Source organism: Hesperophylax consimilis, chromosome 16 (assembly GCF_061612785.1).
Source record: "Hesperophylax consimilis isolate HC1 chromosome 16, BYU_Hcon_1.0, whole genome shotgun sequence".
NCBI lineage: Eukaryota > Metazoa > Arthropoda > Insecta > Trichoptera > Limnephilidae > Hesperophylax > Hesperophylax consimilis.
In genome coordinates, this window is record NC_142851.1 from 16,099,193 (window position 1) to 16,117,046 (window position 17,854).

The 17,854-nt window shown below is 33.1% G+C and overlaps 1 protein-coding gene across 1 annotated transcript in view; it reads right to left on the reverse strand.

Moving 5' to 3' along the window:
* The window catches only part of Myo81F (unconventional myosin 81F), a 234,505-nt gene that overhangs the window by 111,496 nt on the left and 105,155 nt on the right, over positions 1 to 17,854 (reverse strand). Inside the window, exon 3 of the mRNA XM_089640966.1 lies at positions 2,606 to 2,668. Coding sequence (XP_089497092.1) covers positions 2,606 to 2,668 — 63 coding nt within the window. The remainder of the gene's footprint in view (positions 1 to 2,605; positions 2,669 to 17,854) is intronic.

Consider the following 17,854-nt stretch of genomic DNA (forward strand, 5'->3'; position numbering starts at 1 on the left):
GAATTCTTAGAGGCGTATGAAAATATTGAGTTGGTACCGTGACTCCCGCTCTAAACAAAATGAGTCATGACCATAGACATATGAATATTAGTAGACCTGCCCTAAGTGATTAAAAGCGTATTATCCCCACTCCCAATACCGGTTCCATTGGAGCCGGCTGTGCTCGCGTATGGCCTCAAGTGAAATTTGAAAACGTGACGTCATCATTCTTGTGCGAACTATGGTCGAGTCATCATCGGTTCATTTTACGAAATAACACGGCAAAATGTTGACTTGTACTATGAAAACTTGTAAAAATAGATGTGAAAAAGAGAATAAACCCAAATGTCGTATTACATTCCATATATAAGCATTATTTTACTTTATTTTAAGCATATTCACATCGTATAATATAGATCAGTTTTATAAACATATACTATCACATCGAGAAACGTCTGGACGCGAAACACAAAGCTGGTTGGTTGCTGGGAAGTAAATTATGAACATTTATAAAAGTGTCTTAACTAAATACTTAAACGAAATATTCGACTCTGAAAATGGAACCGAATTTTTTTGCCGAATTTGGACTTCGCAAATTAGTTCATAACGTGGCGAGTAATTTGCGCTCCCATGTAAAAATGTCTATTCATTCAAAAGCAGATTTTAATTTTAAGAAGTAAATGGTGATATTATAATGCGAGATGCCTATTTACTGTCAGATTGATTTATTGACGAATCACAGTCAGCTTCACTCCCTTCGTTCTTCAACAGTTGATTTTACCCCTCGCCATTATCTTCTCGTCTATTAATTCCTATGTCTGTGGTCATGACCCATCGCTAACTCAGTATACATCCACACTACACATTGGTTGAAACTGATTTAAGGTCGAAGGTTCCATACAAGTTAGGAGGCTGAAATGATTCAGTGTCCCGGCCTTGTGATCTAGGCGGTTTCGATTTCAGTGAGAGATGGAATGATGAATTGGTACGATTTATATCAAGTTTGCAATTGTCGAAAAAGCATTGAAAAAGAAAATATAAAGATCACCACTCGGTCTAGCAGTCCAGTTAATGAAAGATATTTATCAAATTTCTTCAGTGTGTATACGAGGGAAAAAAACAGTTGACTGGCTTCATTTATTTGGAGGTGAATTCATGGTCAATCTAAATCCCAGAACAAATCACAGTGGCCTGGGAATTCAACCGAGTTATTGCGGATTGTGGCAGATTTCTGTAGTAATCACGATTGTGGAATACCTTTTCAAGCAAAAAATCACATATAAAGTGTATTTTAGAAGTTTATACTAAGCATGCTTGGAAACCATGTTTTATAAGAACAAAAATATAATACATATATACAGTGGCGGCTCGTGAATTTTAGGTCTTCTAGAGTGCTAATACTACAAAAATGGCATTATTGATAAAAATAATATTTGGCTAATTTATATAGCGCCGTTTTCGTGAGAAATCAACTCAAGGGCGCTGATGTTGATGTTAATGAAAACCTTTTTTTTTTTTTTTTCGAAAATTCGATTTTGAAATCAAAATCTTCTGAAATCCGTGCGGCTCATGGCCAATTATGCCATTTTTTGTAATATTAGCACTCTAAAACACCCAAAAGTCAAGAGCCGCAACTGCATATTTATAACAAGCAAGATCTTAAAAGAAAAATACATTTTGATATATTGTATTGATAATTGAATATGATTACTGAATACAATTGACTGAGCTTCGCGAAGTCCTGCTTTAACTCGACTGTTTTGCATTTCACCAGTCTGTAAATTTATTTATACGTTCCGTTTCCGGCTCAAGATGGTGGCCGTTTTAATGGTCCAGTAAAGATAACATTTCCAAAATTGAAGTCGTATTACATATTTGTGCATTTTTTTAAAATTATTATACTGACCTGCCTGAAGATAATAAAAATGTTACCTAAAATATATTTTTTATAATTAAGTAGGTAGGTAGATATTGTACCCACTTACAAACCTCATGATTTCAGAGGAAATTTTGTTTTTGATGTTTTTTTTTTTTTGTATTAGGCAATTTTTGATGTTAGAAACATACTTTTTTGGGCGCGAGGTTTACACTGTTCACAAAACTACTAGAAAAATAAATTTTTACAGTGCCACTTTTGTGACACATCACCTCAAGGGAGCAACGAGTACAAAGCTAAAAGATAAATAAAGTTTAGTGAAGACTCATACATAGATGGCGACACTGGGAGATTCTACCAAGTTATTGCATCACACCAAAAGGCATTGACAACATAAAGAATGAGAAAGTAACTAATAATTAATTAATTATTAAAGACAATATTAGCGATTTCTAAACGAAAATCTGAAACAGAAAAATCAGAAAAGGACACGGTCACATACTTAATAAAGTTATTCCAAAAAATTAATAACTAATAATTCTTCACCAAAAGCTTATATAGTTATTATTTGTGATGAACCAAAAGTATATAGTAATTATTAAGGAAACCATTCATCGTCAATAGAAACACGCAAACAACCATTGGCATAAATATAATCTAAGCAAACAACACACGATAATAATATACAATAAAAATCAGTTATGAAAGGTGTTGCAACTACACTAATAACAGATTTAGGTGGGCACTTACCGCATTGTAACACTCCAGCTCCTTGTAAGGGTTCACAGCCACCAGAATAGACCCCGTGTATGTCTGTGAAGATGTATAGTTAAGGAATACATACATGGACAACAATGGACATGGCTCAATATTATTCAAATACTTATTACTCGGTGAAAAGAAACACATTTAATTTGATTATTATGACAGAACTGAGAAACGTTTTCTGTTACCTTCGATCAATCCAGTTTTTTACAATATCCACAAACGCTAAATTCTAAAATAATAAATTCTCAGACGAAAACAAAAACGACAGAAAATACCGGAACACTGGGTAAATCACTTAAAAGATACCCCTGCTTACGCACTGGTGTACTTCATGGATCAGAATCAACCCGCAAAAACAAAGTTTTTTACTACAATAAATCTATCTTTATTAACAGATGTATCAAAAAATATATGAAACTTTCTACCCAGGGACTGACTAAAATGAGTGAACCGCGCATCACTTGAGCCAAATCCTAATTGGATGGTTCGGAGATTTATTATATTGATTTATTTATTAGATTTTTATATTGTCAAAAGAAGCGAAGTTAGCAGTCCACAATGGAGTGCTGGTACCTACCCTGATGTATGGAAGTGAGGCATGGAAATGGCAAAGAAAGGATGAAAGTAGATTGAATGCTGTTGAAATGAGATCCCTGAGGCGTATGTGTGGTAAAACCATGTATGATCGTGTGAGGAATATGGATATCCGCAAAGAGTGCAAGGCTGATGTAAGCGTAATGAGTAAGATCAAGAAAGGGACGCTTAGATGGTTTGGGCATGTAGAGCGAATGAGCGAAGAAAGGAGTGTAAGGAGAATATACGATGCAAATGTGAATGGTAGCAGAAGTCGGGGACGCCCGAGGAAGACATGGCACGACCAAGTGAATCAGATACTTGAGTCGGGCCATGTCAAGAGTCAGAACAATAGAAGAGTATGTATGAGACGATGTATGAATGTGAATGAGGCAAGGAGTGTGTGCCAAGACCGAGTTGTTTGGCGGTCCGTCCTCTCTGCCTACCCCTGCGGGGAAACGGCGTGATGGTTAGTTAGTTAGTTTGGAGATTTATTTCGTAACTTCTGCAATTTTTTATAATGTCATCCAATTTCAGAGAAATACGTATGTGTGCGCGAGTGCCACCAAAAGTTGGTAGAATGCCTTGTCATCGACAACGAGCCTATATCACTGGTCGACATTTATTTTTTTAAGTGCAGTCCCTTAAGCATAGCTATTTTTTAATATTTATTTAGTATCCATAAACACGAAATTAATCACAAAAAAAAATTGATAGGTCAGGTTTTTTTATTATTTAACAAAGTTTTTTTACATTATTCTTCCATAGTATGACGGGTAATTACTTAACAAAATTTCAAAACTAATTCAATTTAATTTTTTTGCTCCTGATTTGCGCTTGTGAGTATCTTGAGAGTCTCTCTGCAGGGTCCAGCAATAGTCTGCTAGCATAGATGGACTCCACTTTCCTTAGTATCACTTTTCCATAGCCGCAATGTCCTGGTGAAATCGTTCGCCGTGCTCCCCACTGACATCTCCCATATTTTCTGGGAAAAAATTCAAATGAGAGTGAAGGAAGTGTATTTTTAGTGACGTGTTACATCCCATATTTTTATAGGCCATGAGCATTTCAGACACAATGCTGATATGGTCTTCACTTTTATGAGTTCCAAGAAAGTTCTCGACAACATCCTTGAAGGCTGACCAAGCGGCTAGCTCGACTGGTCTCAACACTGTTATAAAATTCGGATCAGTTAAGACCTCCCTTATTTGTGGTCCCACGAATATTCCTTCTTTAATTTTTGCCTCGCTGAACTTAGGAAACTTTTGCTTTAAGTAAATCATGCCATTTCCATCCTTAGACAAGCCTTTTACAAAAATTTTCATCAAACCCAATTTAACGTGTAAGGGTGTAAGTAAGATATCTTTAGATTTTACTAAGGGAGCATGTTGAACATTCTTCGTGCCAGGTTAAGGTGCTTTCTAGTAGGCCAGTCCTTCTTGGCATAATGGTTTTTCCTGTCTGTGCTGTCCCACTTACACAGAAAACAACAATACTTTGTGTATCCCGCTTGCAGTACTAGTAGGAGCCCTATTATTTTTAGATCACCACATATTTTCCATTCGTATTTTACATATTTACTTTTTGTTAACAGCAGCTTGTTGTCATAGTTCTCTTTCATGTTTGCAGCATGACCAAGTGGAATGGATAGTCAAAAAATCAAAAAATCAATGATAACTCACGAATAAATATGAATTGATACACATTTTAGTAAAACTTAAAACCCATAAAAACCTGACGTGATAGAAAAAAACTAATCACATATCTGAAATCAGCGTGAAATTTCCTGTCAGATTTGGCTACTTTCGTTAAAGGGACAAAAAATGTGTTGACCAGTGTATTCTATCGGATCGGATAACAGATAGTGGGTTATTATTTTTTTTGATAAATTAATGTTTTTAAAGACAAGATTTTATTTATGCATAGCACAAAGGATAACAATTATTTTTATAAGCAATAATTGTTCGCCTGAAACACTCATCCACATTGAAAAAATCTCCTGATAAAAAATACATGACGCCAACGGGACTCGAACCCGTGTCCATTCGATTTCCGGTCGAAAGCTCTGACCACTGAGCTATGGGGGCTTATTTCTTACCCGAGAAAATATTCAATATATGCTAGTGTTTCATTCAACAGTAATAAATTGATAATTGTAAAAAGCAGTAATTGTTGAATGAAACACTAGCATATATTGAATATTTTCTCGGGTAAGAAATAAGCCCCCATAGCTCAGTGGTCAGAGCTTTCGACCGGAAATCGAATGGACACGGGTTCGAGTCCCGTTGGCGTCATGTATTTTTTATCAGGAGATTTTTTCAATGTGGATGAGTGTTTCAGGCGAACAATTATTGCTTATAAAAATAATAGATAGTGGGTTAATTTCCACTTCCAAGATTCAATTTCATTCATTCATTCAATCGAGAAAACTAAATCTAAATTGAATTAGATGTACAAGTATTTAAAAATGGTAATCTTTTACGATAGCTCTAATATGGAAAGAAATAATCTTATATAATAAGAATGTGTTCTAATATGGAAATTTTCGTTTCTATCGGTGGGCACAAATAGGTACATTCAAACACGTTATCTTCAAAACCTAATTTTAAATCAACTAAAAGAGTTATTATATTTATGAATTGGCACAATTTGGAACTCTCATGAGTTCCACCATAAAAAAAACGAGCTTAATCTTTCAAGCACACCGAAAAAACGTATGCGAAATTACATTAAGACGTGAAGCTGTACAAATTGCAAAGCTCTTATCGTCTTTTATATTTATTGAGATCAAAAAGTCCTTTTGAAATAAATATTATTTTGGCTTGGCTCGAACACAGTATCGTATTCTTTTTACGAGAATTAGACTTCATAAGTATGTTTGTAAATCATTAAGCATATTGATGACATCCACAAAAACATCAAAAACTCTCACCAAACTGAAACTAAACAAAAGTTTACTGTATTAGGAAGGAATCTCACATCTCGAGAATTCAGAGTGGATGAATTATGGATGACCTATTTCTCGAAACAGGGGAAAATACCAAATACATACCACCACATAGAGGAATGTAGAGCAACTCCCTATTACTCCCACTCAGAAGGGGGCGAAGTAGAGCATACTGATAACCCGTTAGCTCCATGTTCATGGTATGGGCATGAAATAATTGGGCAATGAGAAATGGTTAAGCTTCGTGGTGTAATTTGATTTAAACATAGCTCCTGAGGTTTTCTCGTGTAAAGAAAACACAAAGCCCTGCTCACCTCTAAGCTCTGTGTTTAAATAACAAAGAGTCGAGGGATTACAGCACTAGGGCAGTCAGAAATTGGGAACCTTGATGGTGTAATTTGATTAAGCATCATTCTTAAATGAGGTAGCAAGCTACGTAAGCTTCAAACTACAAAAGAATCATGGGACTGTCTTACGAGGGCATTGATAAATCAGAAATAATAAGGTACACTTATAAGTTATTTATCAGGTATAAAAATTCACACCTATTAATCAAACAAATTGACTTGATAAATAATTGGTTAAAGGTTACAATTTGCTGAACAAATGTTTAAGCGAGGGTTTTAGTTATTGGTTAGCTACTACATATGTTGTAAGAAAGATTAATTTCAGGTTTAATATCTTAACCCGTGAAGAGGCGCGCCTTAAAAATACAGGGAAGGCGAGCGCGAGCAAAATGCTCACGCTACTTAAAATAAATGAGTTAACTAATTATACTATGTACTCGTATATTATATTGACAAAAACCGATTGACATAAATGAAATAACATTTATTTAGTATGAAAAAGGATCGATATCTTGAAGAACGTACAAGATTTTTAGAGCGTAGAGCATTAAAGGATGGCGCGATGAGCAAAATGCCGCGCGATAGTACACGGCCCTCACAAGAACTTCACCACGGCGCAGAGCGGGGCATGAGATGCGCCAGGGGAGAGGGGGTAAATAGTGAAGGGAAGGTTCCTAGAGCTTTGAGGAGCTATGGTTTTGCTAAAAATAAATAAAATATCGCAATCAATTTTTACATTAGCTAACTGCTCGTAGGGCTCCTTCTAGCGGGTTAAGAATTAACATTTACTTGAGCCACTAGACTAATTATTGTGAAGCGTCATTGTGATGAATTTGCGCAACAGCGATGCTATATGTATAAATGATCAAAATAATATATTATTGCAAGTATACCATTAACCCAGGCCTCTGACATTTTGACTATTGTATTAGAAGGTCCGATAATTTGTTTGTTTTTCACATCGTAATAAAATCCAAATAAATGGAATATTTCTGAACGTATTTGAAAAATAAACACTTTTTTGAAACGTGATGAAATAAATATTCAATTTAATTATTATAAATAAAGTAATAAATTATATTATTAGAAATAACTAATGAAATATTAAAAATTTTAATGCAAACATAAATCACATTTAAAAATGGCTAACCTTACGCTTCTCGTCTAAACATAAAACAAAAAATTACTTAAAAAGGAAAAAAAACACCCTTTATTAGACATTAGAACATTATTGCCATCTCACTTTTTTGTCTTTTCATATAAAAATTCACAAAGTTTCATAAATTTTTCTCATATTTCGGTTGGAACCTTTGGTTTCAAAGAGGTGTAAATTTTAATTATGTTGTGGCTAACTTCTAGATCTGAATATAAAGTGTGGTGTTTTCTCTTTCGAATATCGTTTAGACTGAGACAGTAAGGGAGATGCAACGATTTCTTCACTTTTGATAACAGCTCACATGGTGACCATAAACAAATTGACTCTACTAATTAGTAATGCAGAATTTAGAGCAATCCCCAACATAGAATGTTGCGATTCTTTCCACTTTCTCGAATACAAATAAACGATAATAGGTACCTAGCGGAAAGAGTGCTTACAACGGATCTTTCAGCGGCAGGGTCATATTATTAGCACTTTAGTAATCTGCTTAACTCCTTCTACAAACTTTAATCGTAGGATGAAATATTATGTAAATTGAAATTATATCTAAGCGAGCTCAGGACTAAGAAAACTTTCGAAACTATTCAAAGTTAAATAATACATTTTGAATATTTCAAGCCGTCTAATCCCTTCTAAGTAGACATTAACTACTGCTGAGGGCAGGAGTCAGGAGTACAGAAGATGGAGGAGGAGGATACAAGAGATTGTGATGGATGGACGGAAGTATTAAATTATTTTTAATAGGGAATCTAAGTGAAAAACATATTTCATGGACATAGAAAAACAAACGTCGAAATGTACCTTTTTTATGTATGTTACATACATTTTTTTAGTCAAGAGATTTTATAATTTATACCTACCTCCCAGGGTGACATAACGGAGAGATTGGCAACGGTGTGACGTCATCGGACGCAAAATCCTATGGCGCCACCGAACACATCAAGTTCGACCCGTATATTCAAGTCAAAAAATATCTAACTTAAAATTATAATGACCACAAAATATCTAACTTATAATTATAATGACCACAAAATATCTAACTTATAATTATAATGACCACAAAATATCTAACTTAAAATTATAATTACTCAACAATATTATATGAATTTCGCACAAGAGTGCTAACTGCTCCCAACCGTCTGGAGCCAGTGGGGACTATGGTATTGCCAATTGGGGTGTATTGTGAGGCTGAAGGTAGTAGGGAGGGGAAAGAGATGGAGTGGAGGAAGGTGGGGGTTACCTATCTATTAAGATCTGGCCACAAGGCTTAAGCCATTTCAAGCAACTTCAAATTTTGAATGGTGGTCTTACACCAGGGAGACAAGTATACTATATATTATTTTAATTGAATAAATTGTGAAATAACACAAATTCATCAAATAAAATTTACTTGCGCACGCCGGGATTTGAACCCACGACCTTCGGATTGCTAGTCGAGGGCCTTATCCCTCGACCACGAAGACCGCCAAATATAGCAAAAATCTGTGTATACATATATCATATTAGTTACCTAGCTTGAATATGACTATTCGTACAAATAGTAAATTTATTATTAAAATTAATCGTTCATAATCTTCTCTGACGTCATTAAATCGAGACGTTTTCGCCAACGATGTGACGTCATTTAACTCTGAGCCCGTTATTACCAATAAAAAACAATATTTGTAAATTAGTTTTACTATGAAAACATGAATATTAGGTAAATATTGGAATAAACTAATTCCTCATTTTAATCGGTGACCGGATAAATCATCACAATGATAATTCATCACATTTTTAAAAAGTTATATAAAGTCATGGAAAGTGATGAAACAAATTTTATTAACTGGGTTAAGTAGGTTAGGTTAGGTTAGGTTTAAAAAAAAATCACTGTTTCTAATGACTTTATATTACTTTTTAAAAGTGTGTTGAATTGTCACTGTGTTGAGTTATCATGGAACCTTTTAATCTACTAATCCGTCGAATCGACTCTAATTAAACACTAACAGCACTGCTCTGGAGGCACAAGTGGGAGCAGGAAGGAGATCTCTATGAAGATTGTAATGGATGGAAGGGAATATTAAATTACTTTTAATTGCTTTATCGCTGCAGTTTCTCTTCAGTGGCTGTTAGTGAGTTACACCAAATTACATTACCAATCAAGAGTCAAGGAAGCCCATTCAGTTGGGATGAACTGGTTGGTTTTTCAAACCAAGTTACGATATTTATGATAGTAATTTATTTATTTATTGCATCTCACTATACATAAAACACTTTTTTTTTCACATGAAAATCAATCTCACTAGGACTAAGCCTGTATCGAGGTCAACAATTTACATTTGAGTGTAGCAAACATAAGAGTATCACAAACATAAAGTAATTCTACATACAAACACAAAATATTTCAAAATTAAAGAAAACATGAGTATTAGATGTGTTACCAGATGGGTAATTTGACAGTATATTGTAACAATATTTGAACCATAACTAATCATTATTCAAAAGAAGAAGCAAAGTAGATAATAAAGACATATAGGGTGGCATTCAGTTTTTAGCAAATTAGACTTATATAAAATTAAACTTATTATTTGAGAAATGACAAGGATGAAAAAATATTAAGACAATCGTCTGTCAATACATAAACCTTAATTAACTTTTTAAATTTAACTAAGGAATTGGTAGACTTAATATGATTTTTAATAATAATAGAATTTATGTCATTAACTAGTCTGAAGTCCTCGACGTTACCAGGGCTTTAGGCAGAGTTTTTCAAAATCTCATGTAGACTGTGACATTCCTCTTGTTTTGAAGGCCAAGTGTGCAAAATTTAATCAATCTCGGAATCTTTTTTATATATAAATCAAATCCACACCGGCCACCTGCCACAGACACTTTCCTTTATATAAATAGATACATTATTTATAGCTTTTATCTCAAAAAAAAAATATAGTAATGCTTTATTCCTCACTAGTCAGAAGTACACTGGAATATGCATCGCCTGTCTGGAATCCCAAATACACTTACTATGTCAATAATATAGAGCGCATACAAAATAAATTCATTAAGTACCTAGGTTATAAATACAACAATAATTATATCTGCACTCTCCAATCCCTGAAATCCAGGCGAACGGTAGCTGACATGACATTTCTCCATAAAATAATACACAACGAAATAGACTGCCCAGAACTTCTATCCCAAATAAATTTTAACACCCCATCTAAAAGAACTCGACACACCAACCTTTTTTACACAACTAGCAATAATACAAACGCTGCAGCCAATTCCCCTATTTCTCGCATCCTTCAAACATTCAACTCAATTCAAACAAGCACAAATACCGATATATTTTTTGATTCTCTCCCTCTATTTAAGAAAAACTTTTTTAGCACACTGAATTCGCCCACATAACACATACAACCACACACAGACACACATGCACACGTACACACACACACAAACACTCACACACACCTCTATCCTTCCCCAGCACACTAATTTAACTTAACTTAAAAATGTAACTTAACCGTAAAATGTATAATATACCTCATATATTATAATGGAACTTCCTTCTTCTTCTTCTGGCGTTAGTAAGATTAGATTGTTAATATTAATTTTAGTTGTAAGTTGCTAAATATGTAAATACTCGTATATATGTCGTTAAGATAGTAGTTATAGGCCTTAGTCGTAAGTCACTAGATATAAGTCTTAGAGATAAGTCAGTAGTTCTAGTATTAACTATTTAAGAAATATATTTGTTCAGCGCCCTTGAGGTGATTTCTCACGAAAACGGCGCTATATAAATTAGCCAAATATTATTATTATATGCATATATGTCAGCGATATGTCATTGGTACCAATTATTGTACTAACTTTTATAATTTTGTAACTATTGTCATCTATGTAGTTATGTACTGTTTGTTTCTGCAATAAACGAAAATATAAAATAAATATAGGCTTCTACTCGGTTCTGACGTCATCTGAAACATGTGACGTCATCTGATCTGTGAAATTCTATGGTACCACAATTGGTCCAAAGCATATTTAAACTTAGTTTAGTTACTTATATACTCGTATCTAACACATTTTTATATTAAACTTCTGGTTTACAAATTTTGTTGAAGTATCTTTGTTAACTGAAATAGTTAACGGCAAAAACTCTCGAATGGTGAGATCTGGCATTAGTCATTTATTTATTCAGTTTCTGGAAACCGACAGTTTACAAAACATCGTTTGTGCATGTGTAGTATAACAAATAAAAAATAAAAATATTTATGGATTTCCTCCTAGTAACTTTACCTTATGTATAAAAAAAATAATTAAATTTATAAGAAAATCACATAAATGAAATAATCGCTCATGAAAAGTAAGAAACATATTAATTTTATCGGCTTATAATTGTTCTAATTGAAGATGTCATTTAAGCCCCCGCATTCCTAATTTCTATCGATTTATAAAAAGTTTCTCTTTAAGTTTGTAAGTTCTAAAAAAATGTATGTTATCTTTGAAGATAATATCTGCACATTTGTTATGACGAAACGTTAATTATATGAAATTCCCTCGATAGAAAAAAATCGAAAAGTAAGCTCCGAAAATTATAAAAACGCGTTTTTTCTGTTATTTATATGTTATAGGCATGAAAAAATTCACAGTTAATTGCAACTAAAGCATTTGTCGAGAGTTTTTTGCTCTATTTCAAACGAGTCTTGTTTTATTAAATGTTTCACAATTTTCGCTTAGTTGTTATTGTTTTTTAATATAAGCGGGCTCCCTCTAACATTCGTATTTACATATCTCCCTTTCAAACCATCTTTGAACGCTTACTACGGGGCCTTAAGACAAGATATCGTTTTATAAAAATAAGACAGAATATAACATTAATTAAGTTCAATACAAAATAATAAAAAAAAAAACAAAAAAATTACTCAAGACTAAAGTTTACGAAAGTTTTTTTTTCACAGATTTTTCTATTTTAAAATTCTAAGGCAATATCCATAAATTCCATCCATTATAAGCTATCAATGAAATTAACAGCATGAGCTATGCAGCTGTGAAATTCAGATATGACAAATCGCCAAAATTATATACGTTGTTAATTAAGAGGGCAGCAATTTTAATAATGCATTACAAAGGTGCGATATCAATAAATTAGTATTAATGAGGTACGAATTTAATGCTGCATAATATGCAACTAATCAATCCGTTATAATGATTGTGTTATGATAGCATGGTGTGATCATATCATTTTTAATTATAATATATTAGTCAGCCCAGGGGGGTAGAGGCGAAACGTTATAATTAAGGGATGACTAGAGGTACTCCCTTTTAGTCTGTCTGACCCCTCGTGTAATAGAGTTTTTATTGAGTTGGCCTAGATTATTACGATAACAATACAGAAATATTAGGATTCTACTTTGGACACATTCATCTTTGGTAATACCGAATTTTATTTATTAAATAAGTTTTTATAAGTAGCTAAGAAGTCTTTTTTATGTGAAACCGCACAAGACTCCCAACCGTCATGAGCCAGTGAGACTATGGCATCCCAATTGGGATGATGGGTGTTGTGAGGCTCAAGGTAGATGGGAGGGGAAGGAGATGGAGAAGAGGAAAGTGGGAAGTACCAGGCTGGCTATTCAGATCTGGTCACCAAACACGGCCAAAGCCATTTCAAGCAACGTTTCAATTCTGAATGATGGTCTTAGGAAGACTTACATATACGTACATTTACAGGCTCTTAGACAACAAAATACCTAGTAGGTTGTACCTAGATATATACAAAAAAAATTGAACGCAGTTAACCGGGTGTCAAAAATGTATCCGAGTCTTTTTTCAGACAGTCATTGGCTTAAAAAAGTGTCACTATTAGTCGCCACGACAGTTACAAAACATCTAACTGGAGTCGGTGGCGTTGATAGTGTAGATTCTGTTGAAACTAAATAATCTTCGGATTTAAAAAAAGTTCGATAGTTCTTTAGTTCCTACTTTGGCCGCGTGCTTCTTTATATCGGTTTTCATAAATCCAATAATTTATTCAATCCAATATTGTATTTGTATGCCTTTCTTGAAAGAATTGTGTTTTTACATGGAAAAAACTAATTATTCATATTCATATTGCGTATGTACGGGCGCAAACAAATAATCCGTACTAAAATTTTACAGCACAGCTTGCAAAAAATATATTTTAATAAAATAATTAAACTAAAACCATAAACGCTTAGATAATAACGTACGTTACATTTACCCTTGAACGCCGATTCTTGCGTATAAATTTCAAAATTAGTTGAAGATAATATCGTTAATTCTGAATTTGAAGATCGAGAAAAATGACCTAAAATAATTAGATCCCATTTGCCGAGTTGGTTGAGGCGTTGTCCCGGACAGAGATCCTGGGTTCGATTCTCAGTTGATTCTGTTTTAGGTTTTGTTTAGAATTATTAGTATTATCTTTTTCAATGATAAGTTAAATCTGTTTGTAAAACTTAGCCCTGCATTGAGGGAACTAGCTGGTAAAGGATTAACGAGAATTCAAAGCTTCTGCAGCGAGAAGAGGAACAAGAGAAATAATTGAATTATAAATGCGATAATAATGGGGGAACAAATAACAGAGTGAAATGTTTCAGAGATGAGAAAAAGTTAAATCGAATTGGAAATGTATTTTTAAATCCATAAACAAACGCCAGAGAGAATTTGTGACGTCAAAAGGCTACAAAAGACGATGGAATACTATTTTAATTTTAATGTGGGAAGAAAGATAAGTAACTGATTTGTTTGATGAGGGAGAAATGATAAAGATAAGATGAAAGTTGAAAGATGAAAAGATGATATTATGAAGAAAGGGAACAAAATTCGTAAGACAACAATAGAACAAACATACGAAGATAGTGATGATAATGAGGGATTAGTGAGTGTGAAGAATAAATAAATATATATGGGATGAAAGAATTTCTTTTATTTAATTAATAACGCCATTTTTAGTGGTATTTAAATAGGAATAGTATAAGTATGAAGGTTTTTCTTTCATTTATACATAACTGGATTACCCCAGCAAAAATCTTTTTAAAAATTTTAATGCTAAATTGACGATGTCCAGTGAACTGGTGTAGTTTTATTATTTTCCTCCATTAGTATCGTGTGCAATGATGAGTACATATTATTACGGTAGTTAGTAACTGCCAAGTATAAATCAAATCAGACAAGTCATAAAGTAAGTACCAAAATCATTTTATTAATTAATAATTATTTATTTAAAATCATTATTACTATTGTTGAAATGTTTGAAAGATATCGCAAATTTTCTAACTTTCGAAAGGTAAATGTATAGCTTAAGTCATTAACCCCAAGGCAAATGTTATTTAAATAAAAATTTAAATGTTCGTTTGTTCAAAATCTTAAGTCTCCGAAATTTCTTCACCGATTGCTTTGAAATTTTGACACACGTTGCATTCGAATACGCACGTGTTTATTAATATGTTAATATAGATTTCACCTGTGACAGATTTTTTTAAAATTATTTTTTTCAAACAGCGCCATCTGTTGGACGTAAAAGCAACACACGATATTTTTCCCTATCTGCACAGACAGATTAAGCCACAACATGTGGCGGTGTACAGCTAGTAACAAATATAATACAATGACAAACATAAAAAACTCTAATTATGAAACAGGAAAGAAAACTTATTCCAATATTATGTAAAATTTTACTTATAACGGAGGCGTTTGTTTTGATTTTAACTGGAACTCATGCAATGGAATGAAAGCATTTAAATGTGTTTTCTCGTTCATGTCGTCAGTGATTATTCTGCAACATTAACCGTGGGTAGAAAGTACCAGTATCTTCCTGACCTGTTGACAATGGACATGGACAGACGATGACCCCTTGTCACGAACATGACAATAATGATTTATAATATATTTATTGTTAATGGCTTTGAAGGAAGTTTACATCTCACTAGTCGTTGTGTCTAGCACGCAAATTATTAGAAAATACAACACTACACGGAGAAAACTTACCGATTTAAAAATAAACTTTTTTTTAAAAATCTGGAAAAAATATTCGTATTTAAAAACGGGACTGCAGGCCTTTAACGAATAAATTGACATATTTTTTAACAAACCATTAGTAAACACGAATGTGTTATGACGAGACCGGTGTTCATAAAAAATATAATATTTTCACATTTCGTCATTATATTTAACAGGAAAAGCGCTGCTGCATGAACACGTGTTCCGTTATATATTGAATGCACTAATATTGTATTAGGAATTGGATTGCAATCACGTTTTTAACAGGATACTCATTTTCTCCGAATATATTTCTCTGGATATGTAATATTCAATGAAATAGATTGTCTTATATTTAATATATACATTTTATTATTTTTTTAGCATTTTCTCCGAATATATTTCTCTGGATATGTAATAATCAAAGAAATAGATTTTCTTATATTTAATATACAGGGTGTATCGGCAAGTACCCGACAAATTTTAACCAGCTATTCCTCAGCACATTTGGAGTAAAAAATGTTATGGGCGCTTTGCTGTCCGGTAACATTTTTTTTCCATTAAAAACAAAAAATAAATAAAAAAAACCCACACTCCGTCACTGTCATTTGCATTGTTTCTCGTGTTCAACGGCTGTTATTAGCAAGTGTGTCAAAAAGTGTCCTCGCTCTTTCGTACACACTAAATAATAATAGTTAAAAATGAGACGAATGGTGCCGTGCCATTTCGTTGTGATTGTAAAAGCGCGCCAACGTAGGTACGTACGTACATTATTCAACGAAACTCAAACAAAAAATTGCCAGACGGGTTTTCAAACTTTGACAAAGGATAAAACATTGGTGACATGTGGTGAAAATATGAATAATAATTTTTTTATTGAAAAAAAATGTTACCGGACAGCAAAGTGCCCATAACATTTTTTACTCCAAATGTGCTAAGGAATAGCTGGTTAAAGTTTGTCGGGTACGTGCCGATACACCCTGTATACATTTTATTATTTTTTTACATGGCATAATTTTTGGGCTTTTCCATGGATTATTATTTTTTTTTTAGGTTTGTCAACGGTGATTTATATCAAAGCTTTCGCATTATGAAGGCATGTACATGTACAATTCTGTATGGTAATCATTGATTTTTAATGGATTTATCAAGAACAATACTAAAATTTCTTGCGCTATACGTGGACTATCACCAAGAAAGGTTAACACGTAAAAAGTAATTTCTGAAGGAACAGTTTTATATTAATGGATTAGCGCCAGTAAAAGGGTAGCAGATATTACTGTCACAATCTCTTTACTCAAGTGGGACTATGAGGAGCACGAAGCACGAATTTCAGATGACCATTGGAATTTCAATATCATCGGTTGGGAAAATGAAACCAGCTGGTTTTGAATGGGTAATGAAGAATTAAGGTAAGGGTCTGTCTAGAGTCGGCAAAACTGAAGATATTTGATGCCCAAAGGTGAAAACCAGTAAAGAAAAGAAAACTTAAGAAAAAAAAAAACAATTTTAATTTCAATCTTCTATTTCATATAAAGAAGAGTGTCAATTTTTATTTTTTTATTTATTTATTGGTTTAAAGATTTTATACATATTAAAAGTTTTTTTTTAAATATCGATAACAGTATCGTAACACACCTTTTTTATTAGCAAACGCTCGTGTTGAAAAGGTGGAGAAACGTAATTAATTACTAGTTTAACAATATTATTATATTAAACAAAGAAAAATTAAATTAAATTTACAAACAATTGTTGTGAAAAATTAATAGAAAAGAAGAAAGCAGAAAAAAAGGATATCTAATATTGTTTTAGAGAATTGTGATATTATTTTAAAAGTGTAATTAATTAAAGAAATTCTACTGAATTATATATTTAACGGTGTTTTTGAATTTAACGTTTTTTTTGTAATCTTACATCTGTAATCACTATATTTATAAAATTGTTGGGCTGTGGTGGTGTTGCAGCACGGGGTGGTTATAGAACCATGCATATTTGGTAGGTTGCTGTTCGAAAAAAGTGTTTGGTTTTCGTTTTATTGCAAGATTGATGAAAATCACCCCTAACCCCTTTTCCCACCATTTAAAAACGAATTTTGATACTTGTTGATGAAATTTTGCACACTTGACGTTCAATTTAAGAAGAAAATTACCGAATACATCTGATATCAGGAAAACTTTTAAAGCCCGAGCAAAGCCGGGGACTTCAGCTAGTCTATGCTAAAG